General features: G+C 43.3%; 1 protein-coding gene across 6 annotated transcripts in view; it reads right to left on the reverse strand.

The window, feature by feature from the left end:
* The window catches only part of nalcn (sodium leak channel, non-selective), a 358,024-nt gene that overhangs the window by 247,009 nt on the left and 92,663 nt on the right, over positions 1–18,352 (reverse strand). For 5 of the 6 annotated variants that reach the window (XM_072578059.1, XM_072578061.1, XM_072578062.1 and 2 more), the window contains exons 4-8: positions 17,356–17,439; positions 17,114–17,253; positions 14,494–14,622; positions 10,707–10,858; positions 4,196–4,339 (exon numbers count right to left, since the gene is read on the reverse strand). In XM_072578059.1, coding sequence (XP_072434160.1) covers positions 4,196–4,339; positions 10,707–10,858; positions 14,494–14,622; positions 17,114–17,253; positions 17,356–17,439 — 649 coding nt within the window. The remainder of the gene's footprint in view (positions 1–4,195; positions 4,340–10,706; positions 10,859–14,493; positions 14,623–17,113; positions 17,254–17,355; positions 17,440–18,352) is intronic. The other variant, XM_072578064.1, reaches the window with a different exon arrangement.

Raw genomic sequence — 18,352 nt, forward strand, 5'->3', positions numbered from 1 at the left:
GTGAGGCCTGTGTCTGTCTTAAATAGTTCAGAGGGACAGGATATGGGCCAGATGTCAAGAGTTGCTGCCTTCTTAGTCTTGAATCATAAGGGCTAAAACAACATGTCTGCCTCATCTTGGTGGGTGGCACTCGGGAGTGAGAAAGTCACAAGTTCAATTCCCACTCCACAGACTTGTATTCAAAGTCCAGGTTGACAATCCAGTGCTGTAGTGTGAATGAACAGAAATTATACAGAAAAGTGGAAAAAGAACTTGTATTGTTATTGTGCGTTTTACAGACTCAGGATATCCCCAAATCTTGGCTGCCAATGACTGGCAAAGAGTAGTCAATTGCAGACTTTAGAAATGCAGCAATCAATTTAATGCATAGCAAGCTCCCACAACCAGCAACATAATCAAGAACAGAACTTCGGTTTTAGGTTGAGGCATAAATGCCAGACTTCACACAGGGAAGAACTCTCCATTTTTCTTCAGAAAGTATTTCAGTCATGGAAATTTAAATTCATAGGAGGGGTGCAGACAGAGTCTCAGGTTTAAAGCTTCAAATGACTAGTCCATAGGAACATTGTCTCAAGTGTGAGGACAAACGAGTGAAATGCAGGATTTTTGTGTTGAACAGATATTAGCTACAGCTTCAGCAATGAAAAATAATGAGAGGGGCAGTGCTCAGAAAAGCACAGCTCCTTCCGAGAACCTCCGCAAAATCTCTGTGAACGTAATTATCGATAGACTACTGACTGCAAGATTCCCTAGCAACCACTCGGTCACCAGCATAAGAACATGCCAGAGCCTAGGTGTCCTGTGCAGATGTCAAAATCATCAAAACAACTAAATCAATCCTGATCATGGGGTGATACGATATGAAAACAAGACTGAGCAAAGAACGAATTTAATTTTACAAAACGTGAATGAAACGGTCCTTGCTGATTAACTAAGACCTTAACTGCTGAGCAGAAATAATAACATTGCAAAGAATAAAGAAAACATTGGAATGCTTGAATTTCCCCTAATGGTCTGGAAACACAACTGATTTACATCTCAATGCTGAAAAGGAAATTGAAATATCAACATCAGGAAGCTGAAGTTACAACTTTTCTAACGCCAGACAAAAAAATTATAAACAACAAGAACATGGCTTGGAGGAAGGAGGTGAATGTACTGTAGCCAGATGTGTAAATGACACAAACATAAGTGGAAAGGCAATACAGTACAAGCAGTTTCAACATATAGTTAGATTAAGTACGCAGGCAAACAATTAGCAGATAAAGTAGAATGTGGGAAGGTGTGAAGTTGGAAGGAAGAACAAAATGGAGAAAAACTGCATAAAGCTGGAACACAAAGGGGCCTGAGGGTACCTGTGCACAAAACACAGAAAGCTAGCACACAGGTTCAGCAGGTAATCAGAAAGGCTAATGGAACTTTGGTGAAAATGTATTGCTGGAAAAGCGCAGCAGGTCAGGCAGCATCCAAGAAGCAGGAGAATCAACGTTTCGGGCATGAGTCCTTCTTCAGGAATCATTGGAACTAATGGAACATTGGTCCTTATTTCAAGGGTTTTGGATTTTAACAGTAGGGAATCTTACTGCAACTGTGCACGGTGCTGGTGAGACCACGTCTGGAGTACTGTGAGCAGTCTTGGTCCCCTTATTTATGGAAAGACGGCATTTAATTGGAGGCAGTTTAGTGACGGTTCACCTAGATGATCCCTGGTATAGAGGGAATGTCTAATGAGCAAAGAGTAAACAGGTTGGAACTCTACTCCCTGGAGTTTAGAAGAATGACAGGTGATCTCACTAAAACACAGGATTCTTAAGGAGCCTGACAGGGTAAATGTTGACAGGATATTTTCCCTCATAGGTGAATTTAGAACGAGATAGTCGCAGAATAAAGGGGTGCTAATTTAATACTGAGAAGAGGAGGTACTTCCTCTGAGAGGGTTGTGAGTCATTGAAACTCTTTGCCATCAAGAGCTGTGGGGATAGAGTCCATATGTATATTTAAGGCTGAGATCCTTGATCAGTCGGGGAATCAAGGGTTATGTGGAAAATGCAGAAAAGTGAATATAGGGAATGTCAGATCAGCCATGATCCTACAGAATGGTGAAGAAGGCTGGAGGGACCAAATGGCCTACTCCTCCTCCTATTTCTTATGGTCTAAGACTATCTGGCAGAATCTTGGAATGGAGTGAGACTGGCAACAGAAAATACCAAAATTTACTTGATTAAATAAGAGGGTTACTTTTATATGTTGTCTCCTATGACCTTGCGATTCCCAGAGCGCTTTGTGGAGCAGTTTTTAAGAGGTTGTCACTGTTGTACTACAGGAAACATGGCTGCCAACTTGCATGCAACAAGACAGTGGGGACAGAAAATTGTTTGTTCCAGTGTTAATCAGGAGATAAATATTGGCCAGGTCTCTAGGGACAACTGCCTTGGTCGTCTTAGATAGTCCATGGGATCTTTTGCGTACACCCAAATAGATAGGTGGGACCTTGGCAGAATGTTCCATTCAAACGACAACACTCCAATAGCATAGACTCTCTCACTGTTATGCTGAATGCCATCATTGTGTTCAAACTTTGGAGTGGGGCTTGAACCAAGAACCTTCAGAGGCAAGCATATTAACAATAGAATCGCAGCTAATACCTGAAATAAAGTTTACAGTAAACTTTCCAAACTGTGTGAGAAAAACTGGGAGAAACACTATCAGGTGAATATTGACTGAATAAAAGCAGTCATAGAGTCATAGAGATATACAACATGGAAACAGACCCTTCAGTCCAACCGGTCCATGCCGGCCAGTTATCCCAACTCAATCTACACTCACCTGCTAGCATCCGGCCCATATCCCTTCAAACCCTTCCTATTCATATACCCATCCAAATGCCTCTTAAATGTTGCAATTGTACCAGCCTCCACCATTTCCTCTGGCAGCTCATTCCATACACGTACCACCCTCTGCGTGAAAAAGTTGCCCCTTAGGTCTCTTTTACATTTTTCCCCTCTTACCCTAAACCTATGCCCTCTAGTTCTGGACTCCCTGACCCCAGGGAAAAGACTATGTCTATTTGCCCTATCCATGCCCCTCATAATTTTGCAAACCTCTATAAGGTCACCTCTCAGCCTCTGACGCTCCAGGGAAAACAGACCCAACCTGTTCAGCCTCTCCCTGTGGCTCAGATCCTCCAACCCTGGCAACATCCTTGTAAATCTTTTCTGAACCCTTTCAAGTTTCACAACATCTTTCCGATAGGAAGGAGACCAGAATTGCATGCAATATTCCAACAGTGGCCTAACCAAAGTCCTGTACAGCCGCAACATGACCTCCCAACTCCTGTACTCCACACTCTGACCAATAAACGAAAGCATACCAAATGCCTTCTTCACTATCCTATCTACCTATGACTCCACTTTCAAGGAGCTATGAACCTGCACTCCAAGGTCTCTTTGTTCAGCAACACTCCCTAGGACCTCACCATTAAGTGTATAAGTCCTGCTAAGATTTGCTTTCCTGAAATGCAGCATCTCACATTTATCTGAATTAAACTCCATCTGCCAATTCTCAGTCCATTGGCCCATCTGGTCCAGGTCTTGTTGTAATCTGAAGTAACCCTCCTCACTGTCCACTACACCTCCAATTTTGGTGTCATCTGCAAACTTACTAACTGTACCTCTTATGCTTGCATCCAAATCATTTATGTAAATGACAAAAAGTAGAGGACCCAGCACCGATCCTTGTGGCACTCCATTGGTCACAGGCCTTCAGTCTGAAAAACAACCCTCCACCAACCCTTCTTCCTTTGAGCCAGTTCTGTATCCAAATAGTTAGTTCTCCCTGTATTTCGTGAGATCTAACCTTGCTAATCAGTCTCCCATGGGGAATCTTGTTGAACGCCTTACTGAAGTCCATATAGATCACATCTACAGCTCTGCCCTCATCAATCCTCTTTGTTACTTCCTCAAAAAACTCAACAAGTTTGTGAGACATGATTTCCCATGCACAAAGCCATGTTGACTATCCCTAATCAGTCCTTGACTTTCCAAATATATGTATATCCTGTCCCTCAGGATTCCCTCCAATCACTTGCCCATCATTGACGTCAGGCTCACTGGTCTATAGTTCGCTGGCTTGTCCTTACCACCCTTCTTAAACAGTGGTACCACGTTATCCAACCTCCAGTCTTCCTGCACCTTACCTGTGACGATCGATGATACAAATATCTCAGCAAGAGGCCCAGCAATCACTTCTCTAGCTTCCCACAGAGTTCTAGGGTACACCTGATCAGGTCCTGGGGATTTATCCACCTTTATGCTTTTCAAGACATCCGGCACTTCCTCCTCTGTAATATGGACATTTTGCAAGATGTCACCATCTATTTCCCTACAGTCTATAACTTCTATATCCTTTTCCACAGTAAATACTGATGCAAAATACTCATTCAGTATCTCACCCATTTCTGCACCTCCACACAAAGGCCACCTTGCTGATCTTTGAGGGGCCCTATTTTCTCCTTAGTCACCCTTTTGTCCTTAACATATATGTAAAAACCCTTTGGATTCTCCTCAATTCTACTTGCCAAAGCTATCTCATGTCCCCTTTTTGCCCTCCTGATTTCCCTCTCAAATATACTCCTACTGCCTTTATACTCTTCTAAGGATTCACTCGATCTATCCTTTCTATACCTTACATATGTTTCCTTCTTTTTCTTAACCAAACCCTCAATTTCTTTCATCATCCAGCATTCCCTATACCTACCAGCCTTTCCTTTCACCCTCACAGGAATATACTTTCTCTGGATTCTCATTATCTCATTTCTGAAGGCTTCCCATTTTCCAGCCATCTCTTTACCTGCGAACATTTGCCCCCAATCAGCTTTCGAAAGTTCTTGCCTAATACCGTCAAAATTGGTCTTTCTCCAATTTAGAACTTCAACTTTTAGATCTTTAACTTTTCCATCACTATTTTAAATCTAACAGAATTGGGTCGCTGGCCCCAAAGTGCTCCCCCACTGACACCTCAGTCACCTGCCCTGCCTTATTTCCCAAGAGTAGGTCAAGTTTTGCACCTTCTCTAGTAGGTACATCCACATACTGAATCAGAAAATTGTCTTGTACACACTTAATAAATTCCTCTCCATCTAAACCCTTAACACTATGGCAGTCCCAGTCGATGTTTGGAAAGTTGAAATCCCCTACCATAACCACCCTGTTATTCTTACAGATAGCTGAGAACTCCTTACAAATTTGTTTCTCAATTTCCCTCTGACTATTAGGGGGTCTATAATACAATCCCAATAAGGTGATCATCCTTTTCTTATTTCTCAGTTCCACCCAAATAACTTCCCTGGATGTATTTCCAGGAATATCCTCCCTCAGCACAGCTGTAGTGCTATCCCTTATCAAAAATGCCACTCCCCCTCCTCTTTTGCCTCCCTTTCTATCCTTCCTGTAGCATTTGTATCCTGGAACATTAAGCTGCCAGTCCTGCCCATCCCTGAGCCATGTTTCTGTAATTGCTATGATATCCCAGTTCCATGTTCCTAACCATGCCCTGAGACACCAAAGACTATTCCTAAGAAACCAAATGAGGTAAACATTAGAAGGCTCTGATTGTCAGGGGATATTCCTTTAGAAAGCTCACTTGAGCCATGAGGGTGATCTATATTACTCAGGCTGCCCCTTTCTTGGCTCATTGAAACATTGACTCCATTGGCCTTCAGGAAGATTGCCTGAAACTGATGACATCCCCACTATTGGCAAAATGCTGACAGTCCTGGATGACAACTCATAATAGGAGCCTTGATTACAGAAATCGCTTTCCCAAATCCATGGAGTTAGTAGCTGACCCATCTCGCAGCCCACCACTAAGATGCATCTCTGATGGTGGGACAGAAATAGAGAGCTATTGGCACAGTTCCCTGCTCTTCTGACCTCTCACTCTATGTGCTAGCTGAGGGTCAGCAAAATTCTGCCAACATCGAGGATGATGCTCACAGTGCAGTAGCAGGGGAAAGGCAAAAGCATTATTTGAAATTAAAGTCCGATGGTTCGCTCAAGTGTCTTGGCTGGCACTGATCCTTCAACCAGCATTGCCAAAAGGAATGATTTTTGTCATCATCACATTGGTGGCTGTGGAGGCTTAGTTGGTAATAAATTGTCGACCTCATTTCCTGACCGAGAACAGTGCTTACACGTCAAAAGTGCTTCCATGGTTGTAATGACACAAACTGCAGATGCTGGAATCCAAAATTGACAGGCAGGAAGCTGGAAGACACGGCAAGCCAGACAGCATCAGGAGGTCGAGAAGTCGACGTTTCAGGTGTAAGCCTTCTTTAGGACTGGGGCTGGGTATAGGGGCAGCTGCAGATAAAGGGGTTGGTGGGGGAAGGGTGATGAAGTAGGGATAGATGAAGACAGGTGGAGGGTATGACCTTGTTGGTTAATGGGAGGAATGAATCCAGTAGGTGGCTGGGAGGAGTGGATGGGAGGGGGATGAGCTGGAAATGGAGGTGGGGGATGGGGAAGGAGGTTGTTTGAAATTGGAGAACTCAATGTTGAGTCCTCCGGGCTGCAGGCTGCCCAGGCAGCAGATGAGGTGCTGTTCCTCCAATTTGCGGTTGGATTCGTTGTGGCAATGGAGGAGGCCAAGGACGGTCATGTCGGAGGAATTGAAATGAGTGGTGACTGGGACGTCGAGTCAGCCCTGTCGGCCCAGCTGAGATGCTCGCTGCACAGTTCCTAAGTTTACCTTTGGTCTCCCCGATGTAGAGAAGACCACATTGGTAGCACCTGATGCAGTTAACTAGGTTGAAAGAGAAACAGGTGAACCTCTGTCTCCCATGGAAGGATTGTTTGGGGTCCTGGATGGAAGTGAGTGGGGTGGTGTACCAGCAGATTTTGCATCTTTTCTGGTTGCAGGGTAAGGTACTTGGGGGTTCGGGGGGGATTGGTAGGGAGAGTGGCACAAACCAAAGACAATAGACAATAGACAATAGACAATAGATGCAGGAGTAGGCCATTCAGCCCTTCGAGCCTGCACCGCCATTCGATATGATCATGGCTGATCATTCCCAAATCAGTATCCTGTTCCAGCCTTATCTCCATAACCCTTGACTCCACTATCTTTAAGAGCTCTATCCAATTCTTTCTTAAATGAATCCAGAGACTGGGCCTCCACTGCCCTCTGGGGCAGAGCATTCCACACAGCCACCACTCTCTGGGTGAAGTAGTTTCTCCTCATCTCTGTCCTAAATGGTCTACCCCGTATTTTTAAGTTGTGTCCTCTGGTTCGGCACTCCCCCATCAGCGGAAATATGTTTCCTCCTGCCAGAGTGTCCAATCCTTTCATAATCCTATACGTTTCAATCAGATCCCCTCTCAGTCTTCTAAACTCAAGGGTATACAAGTCCAGTCGCTTCAGTCTTTCCGTGTAAGGCAATCCTGCCATTCCAGGAATTGACCTCGTGAACTTATGCTGCACTCCCTCAATAGCCAGAATGTCCTTCCTCAAATTTGGAGACCAGAACTGTACACAATACTCCAGGTGTGGTCTCACCAGGGCCCTGTACAGCTGCAGAAGCACCTCTTTGCTTCTATACTCAATTCCTCTTGTTATGAAGGCCAGCATGCTATTAGCCTTCTTCACGACCTGCTGTACCTGCATGCTTGCCTTCATTGACTGGTGGACAAGAACACCCAGATCTCTCTGAACAGCCCCTTTACCTAATTTGATACCATTGAGGTAGTAATCTGCCTTCCTGTTCTTGCCACCAAAGTGGATAACCAGACATTTATCCACATTAAACTGCATCTGCCATGCATCTGCCCACTCACCTAACCTGTCCAGGTCACCCTGTAATCTCCTAACATCCTCATCACATTTCACCCTACCACCCAGCTTTGTATCATCAGCAAATTTGCTAATGTTATTGCTGATACCATCTTCTATATCATTTACATATATTGTAAAAAGCTGCGGTCCCAGCACGGATCCCTGCGGTACCCCACTGGTCACTGCCTGCCATTCCGAAATGGAGCCGTTAATCACTACCCTTTGTTTCCTATTAGCCAACCAATTCTCTATCCAATCTAGTACTTTGCCCTCAATACCGTGCACCCTAATTTTACTCACTAACCTCTTGTGTGGGACTTTATCAAAAGCTTTCTGAAAGTCCAGGTACACTACATCCACTGGATCTCCCTCGTCCATCTTCCGAGTTACATCCTCAAAAAATTCAAGAAGATTAGTCAAGCATGATTTCCCCTTCATAAATCCATGCTGACTCTGTCCTATCCTATTACTATTATCCAGATGTGCCGTAATTTCATCCTTTATAATAGACTCCAGCATCTTTCCCACCACTGAGGTCAGACTAACTGGTCTATAATTTCCTGCTTTCTCCCGCCCACCCTTCTTAAAAAGTGGCACAACATTAGCCGTCCTCCAATCCTCAGGAACCGACCCCGATTCTATTGAACTCTGGAAAATAATCACCAGCACATCCACGATTTCCCGAGCCACCTCCTTCAGTACCCTGGGATGCAGGCCATCAGGTCCCGGAGACTTATCAACCTTCAGACCTAACAGTCTCTCCAACACCAAATCCTGGCAAATATAAATTCCCTTAAGTTCAGGTCCTTCAGCCACTGTTACCTCAGGGAGATTGCTTGTGTCTTCCCCAGTGAACACAGATCTGAAGTACCCATTTAATTCCTCTGCCATTTCTTTGTTCCCAGTAATATATTCCCCTGTTTCAGTCTTCAGGGGCCCAATTTTTGTCCTAACCATTTTTTTGCCTTGGACATACCTAAAAAAGCTTTTACTATCCTCCTTTATATTCTTGGCCAGTTTACCTTCGTACCTCATTTTTTCTCTACGTATTTCCTTCTTACTAATCCTCTGTTGTTCTTTAAAAGCTTCCCAGTCCTCAGTTTTCCCACTTATCTTCGCTAAGTTATACTTTTTCTCTTTTAACTTTATATGTTTCTTTACTTCCCTCGTCAGCCACGGCCGCCCATGTCTCCTCCTGGGATCTTTCTTCCTTTTAGGAATGAACTGATCCTGCAACTTCTGCATTATACACAGAAATATCCGCCATTGTTCCTCCACGGTCTTCCCTGTTAAGGTATTGCACCATTGAACTTTGGCCAGTTGCTCCCTCATAGCTCCATATTTCCCTTTATTCAACTGAAATATTGTCACTTCCGATTGTACCCACTCCCTCTCAAATTGCAGATTGAAGCTTATTGTATTATGGTCACTACTTCCCAATGGCTCCTTCACTTCGAAGTCACTGACCAATTCTGGTTTGTTACACAATACCAGATCCAGAATCGCCTTATCCCTGGTCGGCTCCAGCACCAGCTGCTCTAAAAATCCATCTCTGAGGCACTCCACAAAGTCTCTTTCTTGAGGCCCGATACCATCCTGATTCTCCCAGTCTACCTGCATGTTAAAATCCCCCATAACAACTGTAGTAACATCTTTGCGACAAGCCAATTTCAGCTCCTGATTCAACTTACATCCGACATCCAGACTACTGTTTGGGGGCCTGTAGATGACTCCCATGAGGGTCTTTTTACCCTTAGTGTTTCGAAGCTCTATCCACACTGACTCTACATCCCCTGACTCTAGGTCCCCCCGCGCAAGGGACTGAATATCCTCCCTTACCAACAAGGCCACCCCACCCCCTCTGCCCGTCAGTCTGTCCTTACGATAGCACGTGTAGCCTTGAATATTCATTTCCCAGGCCCTGTCCCCATGAAGCCACGTCTCAGTTATCCCCACAATATCATATCTGCCAATTTCCAAAAGAGCCTCAAGCTCATCCACCTTGTGTCTAATGCTTCGTGCATTCATATATAGAATTTTTAATTTGTTACTGCTCTCACCCTTCCCCTCAACCCTTAGTTCACTCAACTTTACAGCATGATGCCTTTTCCAGTTTTCTGCCTCCTTGATACAGTTGTCTTTCTTGACTTCTCTTGTTCTAACTACCCCTTCAATTTCCTTTTTAAACATCCAGCTTGTCCCCTCCCCCCCGCTACTTAGTTTAAATGTAGTGGTGTTGCAGCAGAAAACCTGCCTGCCAGAATGCTGATCCCTGATCTATTAAGGTGCAAGCCGTCTCTCTTGTAGAATTTATGGTTACCATAAAATATACCCCAGTGATCCAAGAACTTGAAACCTTGCTTCCTGCACCAGTTCCCCAACCACACGTTGAAGGGAACAGTCCCTGTAGAAGGCAGAAAGGGGGAGGGAGGGTAAGATGCTTTTGTTGGTGGGGTCAACTTGGAGTTGGTAGACGTGTTGAAGGATGATGCGTTGGATGTGGAGACCAAAGGGAATATTGAATTGAGTGTCCAGGTCTCTTGGCAATCCAAGGAAGTGCGACGTAGACATCCAGGAAGTTCTTATTTTCGGGTTTTGTAGGGATTTCTTGCTCCCTAACCTCACCCGTGAACAGCCCTATTTTACATTGATATCTTCTCATTCTGAACTCCATCTCCCACACCAATGCAAAATCATCTCCTTTCCTGCCTTATAAATCCCTTTTGTAACCTTAAATCTCTCAATTACCTCACGCTTTAATCTCCTCGACTCGAGTAAGTGTAAGCCTTATCTATGCAACTTGTCCTCATAGTTGAAGACATTTTGAATTTAAAAAATAAACTATTGTAAAATAAGGTTTTGAAACCAGGACAGACCTAACTCATTAAATCCACTGTAGCCCAGCTCTTGTCTGGTAAGTCCAAGGTCTTCAAGGTCCATGCATTTAAATCCCAGCGGGCACTGGTATCCCTCTCCATCTGGTGAGCAGTGGGTGTCTGGGATAGCCAAGTTATTCCAGGTCACATTGCTGCAGAACAGAATGAAGATAAATTTCACCTTTAGAACAAGGCCATTTAAAAAAAAATGTTCGAAACTGCAAAGAAATAATGGGGGGGTGTTGCACCTGCAGAGACCAGTGAACTGATCTCTGATACATTGAGCCTACAGCAAGAAGTGGGTCTCTTGGCCTATCCAGTTTATGCTTGTGTATGTTCAGAAGGATGGTCACTGGACCTGAAACATTAACTTTGCTTTCTTTCCACAGATGCCATCAGACCTGCTGAGCTTTTCCAGTAATTTCTACACAAGTCCATCTAAGTCTCTTTCTATATCCCTTTCATGTCATCCCATCAGCATAACCTTCTATTTCTTTCTTTTGGTTGTTTATCTTGATTTCCCTCAAGGGCATTCTACAATTCACCGCAACTTCTCCCGATGGCAGCGAGTTCCACATTCTCACTTTGCTCTAGGTGACAAGGTTGGCTCTGAATTCTAGATTGGATTTATTTGTGACTGTTTTATATTGTGAGGGGTTGAACTACAGGGAGATGCTGAATAGACTGGGGCTATTTTTCCTGGAGTGTTGGATGCTGAGGGGTGAACTTACAGCAGTTTATATAATCATGAGGGGCATGGATAGGCTAAATAGTCTAGATCTTTTTCCCCAGGGTAGGGGAGGCCAAAACTAGAGGGCATAGGTTTAAGGTGAAAGGAGAAAGATATAAAAGGGACCTAAGGGGCAACTCTTTCACACTGAGGGAGGTCATATTTGCAATAAGCTGCCAGAGGAAGCTGTTACAATTACAACATTTAAAAAGCATCTGGATGGGTATATGAATAGGAAGGGTTTAAAGGGATATGAGCCAAATGCTGACAAATATGACTGGATTAATTTAGAATATCTGGTCAGCCTGGACAAGTTGGTCCGAAGAGTTTGTTTCAGTGCTGTACGTCTGTGACTCTGTGGCAGTTGGTAGTTTTGATGCCTCTACATAAATGGAAATGTTTCCTCTACACCAATCGAACCCCTTCATAATATCACCAATGTCTACTAGTTTACTCCTCGGCCTTCTCTTCCCAAGACAAAAGGATGTTCAGCCTATTTCATTTGACCCAGTATTTAGAACCTCTCAGTTCTGGGGAACCATCTTTGCAGATTAGCACCTAGGATATACCACATCCTCTTTCCTCCACAATCCTGCTCTTCAAATATATGTCCCAATTAACCTTTGAAATGAAGGCAGAATGGCTTAAAGTGTGGTTTTCAATGGTTTTGACAAACAGAAATTGTATGTAATTGGCAAAATTGAAGCAGCCGTACAGGCTTATCAAATCAGAGGTTAAAAAGGGCAGGAATTTTAATTTCACCTTCAGACCAGGCTTGGAGAGTAAGTGTGGGATCTAACCGAGGTATTTAAGATTGTTAAAAGATTGTTAATAGCATGGATAGAGAGAAACTATTTCCTCTGGTGGGAGTGCAGGGCTAGTCCAGAACAAGAGGGTGGGACCATAACATTAGAGCTAGGCTTTCCTGGGGTGGGGTGATGGGGGGAGGGGAGGGGAGGCAGTGGTTATGTCAGGAAGCACTGTTTCACACCAAGAGAAGTATAAAGAAGGATTTCTCTCCCAGAAAATGGCGTATAGGCTGAAAGCCTTTTGAAACTCTCAAGGCTGACAGTTACCGATTTTTATTGGTTAGAGGCATTCAGGACTAATGTACTTTTATGAAGTTGAAGGCATGTATTGTACCTTTAAGACAGAGTGAATGCTGTTCTGCACTGAGAGCTTACAAGCACCTGTCATATGACTAGCTAGCAGTCTCATTGCACTGGAAACTTGAAAATATGTGACATTTGGCTGTGAAATAGATACCCGAATTATGTTTCAGGATATTAAAACCCAATCGAGTTTGAATTTATTATTCTACCAACATCGAACCAATGAGAAGATCCAATGTTGGGGACATAAAAAGATAGGCAGTTTGAAAGTCAGACAGAGCAACTGCGATTTGAAACATCCTTTCGAAGTTTTCACATGAATCATATTCGCAGTAAAAGAAAGAAGATGACCCAGGGAGATCTTCAGCCAAAGGAAGAAAAACACCATTGATGACAGCTGCTGTATGGTTTTGAAATTGTTGACGTAATGTTAATAAGTGTTTTATTGGAACAGCATATTGTTATAGAGTTAGTGACAGATAATAAGCAGTCAAGAGAAAGGGGGGCTTAGATTTGTGAATAGCTGTTTAATGTTCACTTTTAGAGTTAAAGAATAAGTTGATATTATTTTCTTCCAATAGTGATATTTGGGAGTTCTCTGTCACTCATATTTTAACAGATTACGAGACGAAGTGAGCTTTTCTGGGTGTTTGGTTTAATTAGCAGAAGGGTTCACCATCATGTCGTACTATATCAAGAGGGAGTACAAATGAAGGTGATTAATTGAATTGTGAAACAGATGCAAGAGGCAAACTAGCCTTCTCCTGATCCCATCATCCTTAACCAGAGCAAAATACTGCATGCTGTATAAGGCTGTTAGCTGAAAAGATTAACTCTGAAGTTATTGCATAGCTCTGCCCACTGTGACATCTGCGACAGTCTGTGGAAGCAGATGGTCAACTCTCGTTTGTCGATTATAACCATTCCAGTCTGTTAGTCCTAATATAATTTAGAATAGCCTTTGCATCTCTCAAGAAATACGATGTCTCTTATCAAGTGTAATACAATTTCAGTCTTAAGTAAATGTAACTTATTTCAGTCAATATATAATGAACAACTTCTTGTTACTCGTGTTATGTGCCTCTATTACTGAAGACTTATTCATGGTTAATCCTTTGCCACTTCATACTAGCACACTCTGCAGACTCATATTGCAAAGAGATTGGTGGCAGTAAATCTATCCACAGGAGACCCTAACAGAAATGTATATCAGCTAAATTAATCTCTTACAATACTAGAGATACCGTAAATCTGAGATTAAACCAAAAAAATGCTGGAAAAACTCAGCAAGTCAGGTAGCATCAATCAAGAGAAACAGAATTAATATTTCAGCTCAATGATGTTTAATCAGAACGAAAGAAATATAGAAATGAAAATTTTTAAATTCCATTTCAAAATGGTGTGGAGGTGTGTATGTATGTGAGAGCGAGAAAAGCTACATGTGAGAGAGCGCACGTCTGATAGAGCACATGTGTAAGAGAGAGTGCGCATGTGTGTGAGAGACAGAGCGAGAAAGAGCCATGCATGACAGAGAGAGAGAGAGAGAGAGAGAGAGAGAGAGAAAGAGAAAAACAGAGTGCATGCATGTGAGCATTTATGTGTGAGAGAGTGTGAACGCATGCGAGTGACAGCGAGAGTGTGCAGGAGTGCAGGCTTGCAGAAATGGTATAAAGAGCGAAGAAAAGGTCTGTAATAGGGTAGAAACCAGGGAAGCTTAACTCACAAAATATTTCAGGATGGAACAGATAGAGAGAGTGGTAATACACAGACAAAAGAAAAATTCCTCTGAAGGTTTAATGGGTGCAATTACAATGGATTTTCTGCAAAGCAAAAACCATTTGAACATTTTGCTGTTTGAAAAGACCTGGGTTATTATTTGTAAAGAAGAATTAACATTACATAATACTGTGTGAGAAAAGGCACTACATGTGAAATTAGTGCTCACCCTGGCTGTGTATCATTGGTAACACAATGGTAGGTGAACGTGCCAAACATCTGAACTCCCAAAATTCCATACAACAGCAGAAAGAACAGCAGGAAAATGGACACACTCCAAATCTGTTCTCCTGATCGCCTGTAGTAAAACAAAAAATTGAAAGGATTTAGAAAAGGATGTTGCCAGGGTTGGAGGATTTGAGCTATAGGGAGAGGCTTAACAGGCTGGGGCTATTTTCCCTGGAGCATCGGAGGCTGAGGAGTGACCTTATAGAGGTTGTGGTTCTGTTCGCCGAACTGGGAATTTGTGTTGCAGACGTTTCGTCCCCTGTCTAGGTGACATCCTCAGTGCTTGGGAGCCTCCTGTGAAGCGCTTCTGTGATGTTTCCTCCGGCATTTATAGTGATTTGTATCTGCCGTTTCCGGTTGTCAATTCCAGCTGTCCGCTGCAGTGGCCGGTATATTGGGTCCAGGTCGATGTGCTTCTTGATTGAATCTGTGGATGAGTGCCATGCCTCTAGGAATTCCCTGGCTGTTCTCTGTTTGGCTTTTCCTATAATAATAGTGTTGTTCCAGTCGAACTCATGTTGCTTGTCGTCTGTGTGTGTGGCTACTAAGGATAGCTGGTCGTGTTGTTTCGTGGCTAGTTGGTGTTCATGGATGCGGACCGTTAGCTGTCTTCCTGTAGTGTTTTGTGCAGTCCTTGCATGGGATTTTGTACACTACGTTGGTACACTACAGCTGGAACTGACAACCGGAAGCGGCAGGTACAAATCACTATAAATGCCGGAGGAAACATCACAGAAGCGCTTCACAGGAGGTTCCCAAGCACTGAGGATGTCACCTAGACAGGGGACGGAACGTCTGCAACACAAATTCCCAGCTCGGCGAACAGAACCACAACAACGAGCACCCGAGCTACAAATCTTCTCTCAAACTTATAGAGGTTTATAAAATCATGAGCAGCATGGATAGGGTAAATAGACAAAGTCTTTTCCCTGAGGTGGGGGAGACCAGAACTAAAGGGTATAGGTTTAGGGTGAGAGGGGAAAGATATAAAAGGGACCGAAGGAGCAGCTTTTTCATACGGAGGGTAGTATGTGTATGGAATGAGCTACCAGAGGAAGTGGTGGAGATTAGTACAATTGTAACATTTAAAAGGCATCTGGATGGGTATATGAATAGGAAGAGTTTGGAGGGATATGGGCCGGGTGCTGGCAGGTGGGACTAGAATGGGTTGGGATATCTGGTCGGCGTGGCCGGGTTGGACCGAGGGGTTTGTTTCCATGCTGTACATCTCTATGACTCTATGACACGACGTAAACAATACAGTGTTTCGTCATTCATAAACCTTTAAAAGACAACATCATCTATAGCACTGTGCATTGTCCACTTACCCGAGAATTAGATGGTTGTGGGTTCAAATCCCACTCCTGAGACCTGAGCACAAAATTCAGGTTTCTAATTCCAGCAGACTGTCCACCAATAAATAAATAATTAAGCAATAAATTAGCTTGCTTAGCACTCAACTGACCCCAACATTATGCTTTTCACAACATAAATGCATTGGTGTAGAGAGAGGGAACGAGTGTGATTCCCATTTTATTTTAAACTTGTGCCTAAAATGGCAGGTGTTATATCTCGGGGCAGGGCGGTGGATCTGCTCTGCTCATGATGGACATCCACTACCCTCAAGGTGGATTGACCATGCTGAACTGCCCATAATGTGCTGGCTAGGTGGATTGGCAATGGGATATGTAGGGTTACAGGGATACAGTGGGTGGGGGGTGGGTCTGGGTGGGATGCTGTTTAGAGTGGTCGGTGTGGATTCAATGAGCCATTTGGCCTGCCTCCACACTGTAGGGATTCTGTGATTTTATGATTCTAAAAAGACTGTACCTCCTTCCTTCCTACCTCTGCAGGATTTTAAAACAACACCCCTTCCTGACCCATCCCCCTTGCACAAGGTGGCAAAACCCTCTCTATCTTAACACTCCTAACCCAGCTGTGCCCTTTGCTGCTTCTGGGATTGTGGGAGGTGCCAGTTCATCAGATTGGCTGAGGGCAGTTGATCATCCCCCTGCAACAACCCTTGCGTTTCTACACCTGTCCTGGCCCACGTGTATTCCTCAACCAACAATACCAGATTGCTTGGTCACTGTTGCATGTGATCACTTTATTAGATTAGATTACTTACAGTGTGGAAAAAGGCCCTTCGGCCCAACAAGTCCACACCGCCCCGCCGAAGCGCAACCCACCCATACCTCTACATTTACCCCTTACCTGACACTACGGGCAATTTAGAATGGCCAATTTACCTGACCTGCACATCTTTGGACTGTGGGAGAAAACCGGAGCACCCGGAGGAAACCCATGCAGACACGGGGAGAACGTGCAAACTCCACACATACAGTTGCCTGAGGTGGGAATTGAACCCAGGTCTCTGGCGCTGTGAGGCAGCAGTGCTAACCACTGTGCCACCGTGCCGCCCCAATTCTGCTTGTGTGCAGAAATTGGCTGCTCCCTACATTAGAGTGCTTCAAAGAGCCCGTCATTGGCTGTAAAGCACATCGGGAAATCCTGAGATCAGGACAGCCTCTATGCAAATGCACTTATCTTTTGGTCCTTACTTCAGGATGTTTGTAATCCGCGTGCGTGGAAGCTCAAACCGAAAATAGATTCGGAATGCTCGAATCATGATGAGTGGTCGTGGGATCCGCAGCATGCTTAAAGGTGACATCTGGTCAACTATCTGAGCTACTTCAAAGACCTGAAAAAGTAAACATTAATATTTTGTACTAGAGTTTTACAGATAACTTTATGCAAGGCTCAACAATTTTTTAAAAAATTACTTAACCTATTTGGCATGTACCTGCAATACAAGAGACACCCAGAGACAGAAGACCATGAACCCATCAAACACACACCATCGGTCTTTCACATATGAATTGTCACCCTGTGAAATAAGAGTAAACCTTCATCAATAAAAGGAACTTGATGATAAACAAAACAAAAACAATGGTGTCAGATAACAATTTGTTGGAATCTGACTACCTATTTCAAAAGAAAAGATTTGCCAGGCAATGAGAAAAATATCGGATAATAGTATTCACTGTCCCAGCTATTTGTGCAAACTATACAATGGACCAATAATATCCATTTGAATTAGACCATAATCTGTCTTTTCACTATTTAAGATGGTTTTCTGAATGTATACAACTCGCTTAATGCAAATGGGTGGTATTAGGGAGGAGTGAATGCACGATTCCTTGATATGTCATTGAGTCAACAGCAAATGTTTGGAAAAACAAATCAATTTTATCATTTCCATGAAAGTTAAAAACTCAGAAACAAAATGCGTGCAGAGGTGAACTTAAAGTAATGCTAATCATCAGATCCATTTGACACCAAACACATGGGTCATGGCCAAGTATCAGGATTCACTGAAATCAAGTTGAACTAAAGTGGAGTTAATTGAGACAATCAAAATACTCTATGAATTGCACCTTCATAGGAACTATGTAATTCATCCTGTATTCAGAACAGTAACACTTGCAAACTTTGAAAAACTTTGTGTTTATTCCAATTAAATAGTTTCTCAAAACAATAGCATTTGAAATGGTTGAAATCTCTACTCTTTAAAGGTAAAGTAGTGCTGAGCGTGTTCAATCCATTTCCCAATTCTCTACAGTAGTCAGAATGCATATTTGTTCTATGTTTTTTGCTGTTCCTTTTCTATCATTGCTGGGGCTATCAGTAGATTAAAAAGCAGTATATTAGTGATTCAGCTTTTGCCAACCATTAGGAAGGATAGAACACAAAATCCTAAAAAGTTTAAAATTTAAAGAGGAGGTGATGGCATTGTGGTA

Source organism: Chiloscyllium punctatum, chromosome 9 (assembly GCF_047496795.1).
Source record: "Chiloscyllium punctatum isolate Juve2018m chromosome 9, sChiPun1.3, whole genome shotgun sequence".
Taxonomy (NCBI): domain Eukaryota; kingdom Metazoa; phylum Chordata; class Chondrichthyes; order Orectolobiformes; family Hemiscylliidae; genus Chiloscyllium; species Chiloscyllium punctatum.